Raw genomic sequence first — 11,081 nt, 5'->3', positions numbered from 1 at the left:
TTTGTCCCGATGTCACCAGTTCATTACAATTATTCTCAGTAGATTCTCAGTAGGATTTATATCAGAGATGGGAATGAGACATGTACCATGCTGGAAATCAGCTCCTAAACAGTTAACATCACTTGGATTAGTGAAAATACAAATGATCACTAATCACTAATAAATTATAAAATATAAAACAAACAAATAATGAAAAAACAAACTCACACTGAATGAAGGACATCAAGTTCAAGATGCAAGGTACTTAGATCCCAAACAAAACTCCCTCAACTGTAAAAAAAAAAGATTCCACGTCTTATTCCAGGACTTCCGATGATTAACAAAATAAGGCTGCTGACTTATAATAATCATATTTCCCATTTTCATAACATTTGCCCAGTTTTTTATGTACATGTATTCTGGTACCCTGTGATTTTTTGTTGTTGTTGTTTTTCTTGTGCAAACATTTAAGTAAACAGGTAATTAAGACGTTCATCGCTGGCGTGTATTACGTTAGAGATTCAACAGCGGAGGGTGCTATTGCGCTTGGAAGGTTATCGTGCTGAAACGTTGGGAGGTTCAGGGGTCATCGATACAATTTGAGCTGCTAGTTACGTCATTGGTTGTCGTCGTCCGTCCCCCCCCCCCCCCCGATAGGCGTTGACAGAGCTCTGATTGGCTGTTTGGGGTGTCATTCTGCCGTACCATTCATGCAGTGCACAGGTTGAATGCTCAGCAACGAAATAACGCAGGTCAAGCGTTCGGAGTGGAGATGAACTTTAATCGTTTGCGCTCTCACAGAATACAAGTCTTTCTTTACTGCAGGTCATAGGTTTTTGTATCTTTAGTTCTTAGATTCACACTTTAGCTTGCAACACGCTCAAGTTCGCCTGGATAAACTAGGACTCTGTATGTTTGGCAAGGGTGGGCTGTAAGCCTCTAGTTTACTTTGTCCGGGACGACTCATCGATCTTTCTTCAGTAGGAAATGATGTCGTAAAAGTTTATCAAACATCAAACCGCCCCGCGTTGAAGTGCGCGGAAAGTACCGTATTTTCATGCGCGATGTACACGGTTTGAAGAAAAGATATCTTAAGCGTAAAGTATAACTATGTTTCTTATTTTAACCGTTGGCTTGATTCCGGGTGGCCAGCGCATTGTTCAGCGTTGGGCAGCAGTGTGGAGGGTATAACACCTGGGAATGCTTGGACGGGAACTTTGGACACTAACCTAAGTTTGAAACTCGCCTTTGGAATTGCTTGGTCAAAATCTCCTCCTCGAAATGGATATTACAGTGTCTGAACTCATGTCGAACTTCATGGAGTCCCCGCTGGTGGTTTGGGTAAGTCAAAGCGGATTCTCTAAAATGAGGTGGAATATGAAGCTATGGCACCTGCTGAGCTGTTTCTCACCCCGATCTCTTTAAAAAATGTTTTAGATGATGTAACACTAAGCAGATTCGAGCAGTGTGTTTTGCAGTTAAACGTGGTTTAGGAGTCATATCGCCACTATATTTGTTTCTGTTTTTGACACAGATATATGTGCTATATTTTTGTGTTTGGATGTTGGAGTTCTCGATCTTTTAATAAATGTCGTGTTTGGGTTTATTTAAAGCCTAAGTAGCTATTATAAAGTAACTGATTAAGCCGGATTTTACCTTAACGTTTAGCCTGTGCGATTATAAACATTTACGTGAAATTAAGCGAACCTTTTAAGTTTCAAATTATTTCGCTTAATTATTTAATTATAGACAATTTTCCCCACCTAAAATTGTCATGTTTCTTAACCCCCATAAACACTAAGAGTAGAAACAAAGTTACTGCATTATATGTAAACCATGTATCTACCAGTGCCTAATGGCCAGTCCCTGAGCTGCGGTGGTAGTGCCTTGCCTGGCAGTGGAACTGGTCAAGATGGGCTGGCGAAACCTGCGGATCTTCCCATGACCCCTTTGCCCCGACCCCGCGTCCTGTTTGGCTGGCCACCCTACCGCTAGCTCTCCCAAGCCTTTGTGTTTCAGTGTAATAATTCACTATCTAGGATCCTCACTGCGCTTATATCAAGGGCACAGGACCAAATTTGAACGTGGTTCTCTGCCGGTTTGTAAGAGCACACGCGCGCACACACACAAATTATATATGATTTTGAAAACATGGATTAGATGTTTTGATAAATATAGGCTATAGAGCTAGATGTTATGTTTTAGAGCTACTGTAACTAAACTGACACACCTTACTGTTTCTTAAAAAAAAAAAATTTATTTATTTTTTGCAGGTGAAGACTTTAGGGCCGCTGGCCTCTAACTCGGACGACAAGCTTTCTATGTTCATGGAGCTGGTAGATGGGGTTTTCCTCCATAAGATCATGACTCACATGTAAGTGGTTCCAAGATGAGCGTGTATTTTGCACATATTTAGTGGGGCAGGCGGTGTTCTTTTGCAGCTGTCCTGTAATTTTTTCTTTTTGAAACCACATCCTATCCTCTGCTGCTATGAGGCTGTGCACAGACGCCACCAGTACATGCTTCATCACACTCGCGGCTTTAGCTCGTAATGGGCCCTGAAGCCGACTGTTTGTTCACTGCATCTTCACTCTGGCTGGTGCTCCGCTGCTCCTAACAGAGGCAGGTTGGTACCTCTGTAGAAGAAGAGGTACTGAGAGACCTTCAGCAGACAAGACACACACTGCACACACGTTGGTTTGGCGCTTTGCTCCTACCTGAAAATGAACTGTTAAAGTTTCAGTTTCCACTGCTGTAACCTCAGAGGCAGCATGCATGCATGCATGCATAGCCGGGGACACAGGTGCATTTTGTCTCAGATGGGTTCCTTTTATGACTTGTGCCCTGTAAGTTGGCCATAGCATTGCCTTGGACGATGCCTGGCTTTCCCATGCTCTTAATGTGGCCTTGTAGGTCAGTTACAGGTTGGCAGGTAATCGTATACAGTGGGATTTTGTCTGTAAATTTATTTGGCAGCCATCTTATCTTTGAAATCTAAAATGGCCCTTTTTGCGCTCAGATTGTCCATACCCAGTACTGCAAGTATTCAAAAAAAAATGTTTTGTAAAGGCACAATTCCTTGACTTGCATCGTATATAGTGACAGATATAAGAACCTCTAGCCATCAACCCATTAAAAGACATTGTTTCAAGCTATTGCTATTTGCTTTGGTTGTATATGGGGACATCTAACCATGTCAGATTCTAATATACATTTCCTTATAGAGATATTGTTTGAGGAACTTTCTTCATATATCCGTTAAATACGGTTGATCTTAGCCATGCGGCTGAATTCTGATGTAGTAGTCAATCGACTTTCACTTTCTCGCATTCGTTTTTCTGACTCCCATTTGCTCGCTGTGTCTGTGTGGCTTTGTATACTGACCAGATGTGCTAACTGAAGTGCCCCTGAGTAACGCTGACGACCCCCCATTGCTGTGTCCTTTAACCCACTTTCTCTCGTGCTGCCCGGTCTGTTTCTTTATTAATGAGCAAGCTTACCCATAGCCATTACTCAAAGAAAGTCTTTTTGTGTGTGGTGGGGGTGGTGAGTGAGGAGAGGAGGAGACAGCCTTCCGGGGTGAGCTGTGCGACTAGCGTATGCTTGAGCTCTGCTCAAAGTGCACGTCTTCTGTCTCCTCATCTTCAAGATGGCATGTCAAACAATAGCAGTCCTACAATGTCTCTGCTATTCTTGTGCTTTTTATTACTCTGACAAGCCTGTACAAATACTGCATAAAGTGTTTTCTCACCATTAACAAAAAAAAAGCCCTGTGATTTATTGCGGATTATTTATTTTTGAAACCTATTGTTGTTTTTAAATAATTTGAAATGTAGTTTAGGTTCAGCAAGGTTTTGGTCTAAAGTAATTTGGCTCATTTTTAGTTTTCAGAGATATTTCTGTGTGTTTGCGTTTGCGGGACCGGGACAGTTGTAGAGCTGTACTGTTACTGTCACTGCACACTGTCTCTTGCGCTCTATGAATAATTAAGTGCGTCTTTTGAGCAAGAATTGAGTGAGGGTATCATTGGTGTGTTCCTCATTACAACTTCTGTAATGTTCTCATGTCCAATACATCTGTTTACGACATCTGTCTTTGTGCATTAGTTTGGTGTGGTTTATGATTTTATCCAGTTTTCTTATTTCAGATCTTGACCATTAGTTTTATAAATTCTGATTTTAGCATTCCAAGATGAGTACAATTATGTGAATGTTTCTCTTACCAGGATGCCAATATTTCCACATAATATCATGCAATAAAACAAACCAAACAAACTGATACCTAGTTAGTCTCTCATACTAAAACATCCCATCGGAGAGATGCCCCCCATGTGCACCCTGTCCGTTCTCCACATAGCTCACCAAACAAACCCTTGTTTTTCCCAACCCCTCTGTCACTTTCAGTATCTAAAGGCTCTGGGCCGAATCACATGGCCGTTGTACTGACGTAAGGACTAGACAGAAACTATTCCAAGCGACCATGATGTTGAGAAACGGTTCCCTGCTCTTTACTAGGGTCCTTTCACATGAGCCAGGCTGGCAGAATTTGCATGCCGAGCTCACAAAGCAAATGTAAATGAGCAGAGGACAAATGAGGGTGTTGTGGGCACTCCGGTGATGCGTGTGCCCAGGGCGCTTTGACCAAGTCCAGCCTCTCAGTCTGCACCCTCGGTGGCTACGGACAGTCGCTTTTGTTATTAATTGTCTAATTATTTAGATGATGTAACTTTAAAAATTGAAGTCTATGTTCTCACCCAGTAGTGGTATATAAGAAGCACAACTTTCAACAAAAATGTTCGTGTGTGTCTGTGTGCGTGCTTAAGGCAATGTAATACACAGCCCTAGAGCTTTGCATCCTCTTGCATAGTTAAAATGTCTGTATAGTTATTTTCTTGATAGTGGTGGATGGATCCTTCTCTTGAAACAAAATCTTTTTGTTACGAAATCTCAGGGATGTTTTATAGTACGTTAGTATTGTGCTTTAATTGGTTAACTCTTTCCAACAGAGACCCCAGTCCTATGAACCATCGGCTGAACAAGCAGGTTAACAATGACGTCAGCCTGAGAATTCAGAACCTCAGCACTGTTATTCGGCACATCAAAAGCTACTACCAGGTAACGTCTCTACAGCACTTCCTGTTGCAACAGCCTATCACTCCCTGGTCACGTATTATAGCATACTGTGATGATATATTTTCCAAAGCATACTTATGTGAGTACTTGGTTGTGTTGGCTGTCGTGTGGCAGCTGGTGTCCTCAGACAGATAAAAGACAGGCTCTGACAGTGGTCTGAGCTTGTGAAAGTTTTATTAGATTGGAAATGACCTTAATGATAGTAATTGGAGTAAAAAAGAAACGTGTGTGTGCAGAAAGGGCATTATTATGCTATGTTTAGATCATATGCAGTGGTTTCATCATGCAGTGTAATGTATGTTTTTAGAGCAAGCATTTTAGGAAGCGAGTGGAATTTTGTTGTTGATATGGGTTAATTTTATATTCCAGCAGACTTTTAGTTGGTTCCAGGCTTTTTTAGTTGTTGTTTTTTTAAGAGCAAAGCCTGTTTTTAACTTGGGACAGTCAAGACCAGGCCTTTTGGGCATTTCATGTTTTGTAATAGTTCCAAACTATTGGCCTTCATAATGCGTTACAGAACAGTGTGCATCTGTGTGTATGCTTATGCCAACTTACTCGCCTTGTCGTAAATACAGCCTGAAGCAAACGCTCCAGCAAGTCTTAACAGACCTCCCCTCTGTGCCAGTGCCCTAAGGCTACTGCTCACTCATTCAACAAGAACCGCTTTTTGTCATTTCTGTCCTTTATGCTGAATTCGGAATACTTGATACATCGACACTGTGGTTCTGAAGTCCGACATATGCCAGTGGTCTTCTCTTGTCACAGGGCGAGATCTGGTCTGTCTAAAGACCATGTGACGTGTCCACTGCGACCCTTGAGAGACGGGTGAGCAGGAGTCTCGGAAAAACAGCAGCTGGGGGTGTTGCGCGGGGTCAGCGCCCTCCTGATCTCAAACAGATGTGATGTCTCAGCTGATGTTAATCACACTCCATGCATGCACTTTCGGAGTGGGGGGATAGGTGTAATTTAATGAATAAGGTCTCATTAAGTGATGTCTTGAGGATATCCCAGACATTGTTCGCCGGAAACCTTTGCCTCTTGTAGCACATTAGCGCCCTCGCTTTAGATTAGGGTCGTCTGCTTTTATTTCTCCTGTCATTCAGACCTGACGCGTTCTCTCTTTCACTGACCCTGTACAGAAAGGCTGTAGCTATCTAATAATTTCTAAACCAAACCTTTCTCATCAATGCACTATTGGACCGAAGCTCCTACCAACAATTGCCACACTACTGAATGTCTGTATTGTATAACAAAAGTGCATCAGATGGAGTAATCTGTGTTAGTACCATTTGCTTATTTATTTATTTATTTTTATCAAATCATCTGAAAAAAAACAATTAGTTTGCATTCTACTTCTTCTGTGTCGCTAGATCAACCTTGAAAGGGTACCAGGTTGATCTGGATCTGTGCCACATTCCTGTGACAGAGGCTCAGATCACTAACACATTACTGTGTTTAGCAAGTCATGATGACTATTAAATACTATTTCTCACTGCTTTTCTTCTTTATTTTTCATTTGTAATACTTTTAAGAATGAAGCCATTTGGATGCATACAGTGTGAGATGTAAGCACCTGCGCTCTTTAATGTTTAAGCAATTATGTGGTGCACTTTTTTTGGCTCTACTGCTGATGACTTTAATTTTGGCGCTTAACTGCACCCTGGCTACCTTTTTTAAATTTTTTTTATCATGGCAGTGACATGGCTCTGACGCGTGTATAGCCTATGCAGTCTGTCTTCCCAGCCAGACACTGACGTGCTACCGGGGCTTACCTTTGGCCCATGCACACCCATCACACATGGCCGTTAATTACTGCACTAGGCCCAGGAGGCCTGGGAGATAAGGGCTGCATGAAGGCTGCTCTCGATGTGTTTGTAGCCAGTCAGACAAATGTGAGCAGGCATAATGGCACTAGAGGATCCTAATTTGGAGCATAAACAGGAAGGCAGTTAGTTACTGATCAGAGAGCTAACTTGCACAATACTGATTCAGATATTTATACATTTAGTTCAGATTTCAATAAATCAGAAGGCGTGTGTGTGTGGGGGGGGGGTGTCTGAGTAAGTGAGAGAGTGATTCACACCGGAAATGTATCTGATAAAGTAAACAGTAGTCTTCACCAATCATTAAAAAAAAAAAAAAAAAAATTAATATTACTCTATAACTATTTCATGCTTACACTCGTATGTCTTAAAGCTCTAGTTAAATCTGAATGAAACATTTCAGTCTTCTTAACACAACCTTTGTCTATAGCAGATGTCTGAGTATTGTTGAAGGAGAAAGGTTAATGTCTTTGGTTGAATGTGTACTGTATTTGGTTATGGGTGTGATGCCATCCAGAATTAACACCAACTTTCGAACCTAAAGCAGAAATGATCCATTTTGGCCTGGATTTAGTACAATTGAGGGTTTAATCCATACCACATAGCTCTGGCCCAGATTTATTGAGGATTTGTGGGTATGCAGCACCCCAAATATGCATGGCCCATACACCGTTCTGCTGTGCTGAAGGTTGGAGGCCGGTTCGCCTCAATCCTACTCGTAGAGAGCGCATCATCTGCCTGTCTGATTTCTCCCCCTTAATCCCAACACCTCCCCCCACAAACATTAGATTAGCTCCCAAATGACTCCTTGCTCAACCACCAGAAAACCTCCCCTGAGAGAGAGGAGAGGTGCAATCAGCAGGGACAATGGACCTTGGGTGGGGGAGGGGTGCCATGTTGGATCCTCCCTGCCTATTGTTGGGAGTGTGTGTGTGTGTGTGTGTGTGTGTGTGTGTGTGTGTGTGTGTGTGTGTGTGTGTGTGTGTGTGTGTGTGTGTGTGTGTGTGTGTGTGTGTGTGTGTGTGTGTGTGTGTGTGTGCGTACGTACTTACTCTCCAGACTTTGCAGGGCTTTACTGGGGACTTTCCTATAGGTCAGGGTGTAATAAAGCAGATGTGACCACAGTATGAACGGCAACACGTTCAAGCACCCAGCAGTGGCCTGTTTAACCAGCACTCGGTTATGTTTTGACTGAAAGTGACCAGTGGGGTTGAAGTGTATGTTTGGTATATCATGTTACTTGAGCTATTTATTTCAAGAAAAATTTGGCTAAACTGCTTTGACATCCTAATAGTCGCCGGGAAGGGGGGATATTTCTTGGGGAAACTGCTGGACTTTTAACTAAAAAGTTGGTACGTGCGTGTAGCACATAGAAGGGTAAGGTGAGGGAGGGGTTATGGGACTGGAGAGTGACTGACTAAATCTGGCGGAGGTTAGTGAGAACTGTGAAATTTATTACAGCATTTTTAGCATAAGCAGCAATTGCCTTCTATTGGCTGAAAAAAGAACATTTTGCTGAGTTCTGAGTTGCCTGTTGCAAACCTTAAAGGACTACTCTAGCGTTTTCTCTCGCTTTGGCGCTTTATTCCGCATATACGGCGACTGAGCAATTACCATGAACACTCACTCAAAAACACAATCAAAACACGCATCGAACTGAAACCTGCCGGCGATTTATGATCTGGACATTAATCTCATTCTTGCTCATAATGCAGGTGTGGTAGATGGAGATGAGGTTGGGAACCACTGGTGGACCAGTAAGGCGGGAGGCCTGGCGCGTGTCCTGCTGCTTTCTTCCTCTCTGCTACGTTTCCTCATTTCTTTTCTCTCCTCTTCTCCCTGCTGTCTCAACCCGTTTAATCCTTCTCGCTCCGGATGTCTCAGCTCCGTCTCAAAGGTTCGCGCGGTCGCTCGCCTTTGTCTCCCGCTTTCGTTATTTCGGGAAGGCACGGGAGGGTGTTCACCTTTTGGTGCAGGTCGCTGGAGAGCCTGACGTGCTCCCCCCCCAGCCTGTTAAAGCGTCACGTTTCTTTATCGCCCCTAGCACGCCTCATGAGTCCCGAGTCCTCCCTTTCCCGTAGCTCCCAGAACCAGGCGCGGAGGCTCGCGGCTTGCAGAGCATGCACGAGCATGGAACTGCTTTACCTGCGCTGACACGACTGCTGGCCCAGCCTCAAATGTCAGCTCGGCGCCGATGGAGCTGTTTGGTGAACGTGCATGCGCTTGAACACAAAGGGGAACGAAGCGAGTGTAGGGTGGTTCTCGTCAGGCTTTATGCACACGCATCCTGTAACCTGCAACCATTCCACCAGCATGACACAAGACCTCCTCTCTCTTTATGTAACCTAATACATTCTGGCTAGGCCGTCTTTTTAACCTGCGGACCCAAGCGTGGCGTGTTTGTTGGATAGATTATGTGCGGTGATGATAGATGAGCATAGATGAATGGTGACTGCAGTTGTTAACTCATATGAGCATCATCCATCACTCAGTGTTACCAATGTCCTCTGAAGTTAAAATATACTCAGGCTTTATGTCAGACTTGGAGTCCTTTCATATCTTAATATAACAGGATGGAGCTTTTAGATCAGAGAGATTTTAGATCAGAATTCTTATTGATGTGCCTAATAAAACAGCGCACAACGAAAGTCATCGTAGAAAGTGCAGAACGGACTAATTTATGTATGTTGACAGTTTGCTACTACATTTCTTGGAGGCAGAACTGGGTCAGCGCTGAGCGTGTATTGTTTTAGAGGGAGAGTGGCATTTCTATGGCCTGAATTGTAACGCCGATGCCAGTAACTGTGTCTGTCAGATTACTGAAGCCAAAGGTTCCTGCACCTTAACTGCAATGAGGAACAGTTTAGTGTGGTTTCATTCCATCTTTTAATGGGCATCTGTTTCTTCTGAAGAGAGCTTGTGCAGACTCCTGGCCAAAGATCGACCACACTTTGAAAAGTAAATGATTGAAGTAATGTGTTAGAAATAATGGGTTAACACCCCCCCCCCCCCCATGTCTAGAGAGGCTCTAGGCAAGTAGCCTCTGTTTCTGCCTGTTTGGAGAAGCCCCACACACACTGTGGTAATGGTATTTACGTCAGCATGAGCACAGTTGGGAGCAGGCACCGTCCATTGCTCACTCAGACTCGTCTCATAGCCTCATTCTGGGGGGTGGCTTCCGTTCCACTGCGTTGCTTCGTGGGTCAGAGGGGTAGAGAAGAGGTGTCAGCTCTCTGAGTCAACAGAGGGCGGCAGAGGGGGTTGCTGAACATTCTGGAATCTCTCTCGCTCTCTCACGCGCTCTCTTTCTGTCTCCTTTTTCTTCGATTGTTCACTGCATCAATGGACAGTGAATGTTGAATCTTTCCACCCACTGAAAATGAGCACTCACTTTCAGGAGGTTTGTGGTGTTGAGATTTCTTTGCTTCTACGTGCGTGCGAGCGAGCGTACGTGCTTTTTCCTCTAGAACACCTCCTCCATGTCTCCAGCACTCCCAGACCTGTCCATTTGTCTGATAAGAAGGCCCATGCTAAGTTTTATGCTGTTTTAAAACCGCATTTTTTCACAACTCTCAAAACCCTAGCCAGCTTTAGCTTTTAAAAAGATTTACTGCCGTTCCTGTCTGGATGTGGCAGTGTCACGTGGCTGTAGTCGCTCCTGACGGATTTCTTTGCGCATCCGAGTGTTTGCTCCAGTGACCACGTTACTCCTGCCTATAGCGGACTTCATCTTTTGCTTGCTTAGTTAACCATGTAACTAGGAGAAGACTTCGATTCTGCTCACACTTCCATCACGTACACGACCCCGAAGGGGATAAACGGCTCCGGCTTCCGTGAGGAAATCGTAGAATCCGTGGGAGACCACTGGCAACAGATGTTTAGTAAGCTTTGGTTGGCTGTAGCTGCCAAAAGGGAAGCGCACTACAACAGTCTTCAAAGCAGTGGTGCTCAGACACGGGCTGAGGAAAGCATGCAAATGACCACTGCATGACCAAGCACCTGAGCCTGCCAACACTATACCAATAAGACCATACCACCTTCTGGGGTTCTGTGCAGCACGTGATGTACTCCCGGCCAGTCTAGCTATCCTGGTCATTACAGGGGAGGATGGATGCCTAAGCCTCCAGACTTTACCATGCTAGTCTCA

At 43.9% G+C, this 11,081-nt stretch overlaps 1 protein-coding gene across 2 annotated transcripts in view; it reads left to right on the top strand.

The window, feature by feature from the left end:
* The first annotated feature begins 700 nt into the window (after window positions 1–700).
* The window catches only part of ccdc88c (coiled-coil domain containing 88C), a 40,298-nt gene continuing 29,917 nt past the window's right edge, over window positions 701–11,081 (top strand). For both annotated transcript variants that reach the window (XM_035532955.1, XM_035532956.1), the window contains exons 1-3: window positions 701–1,320; window positions 2,253–2,353; window positions 4,985–5,093. In XM_035532955.1, coding sequence (XP_035388848.1) covers window positions 1,261–1,320; window positions 2,253–2,353; window positions 4,985–5,093 — 270 coding nt within the window. In that variant the 5' untranslated portion in view covers window positions 701–1,260. The remainder of the gene's footprint in view (window positions 1,321–2,252; window positions 2,354–4,984; window positions 5,094–11,081) is intronic.

This window comes from Electrophorus electricus, chromosome 13, assembly GCF_013358815.1.
Source record: "Electrophorus electricus isolate fEleEle1 chromosome 13, fEleEle1.pri, whole genome shotgun sequence".
Taxonomy (NCBI): domain Eukaryota; kingdom Metazoa; phylum Chordata; class Actinopteri; order Gymnotiformes; family Gymnotidae; genus Electrophorus; species Electrophorus electricus.
Note: the sequence above shows the minus strand (reverse complement) of the source record. Positions and strands in the feature narration are given on the sequence as shown.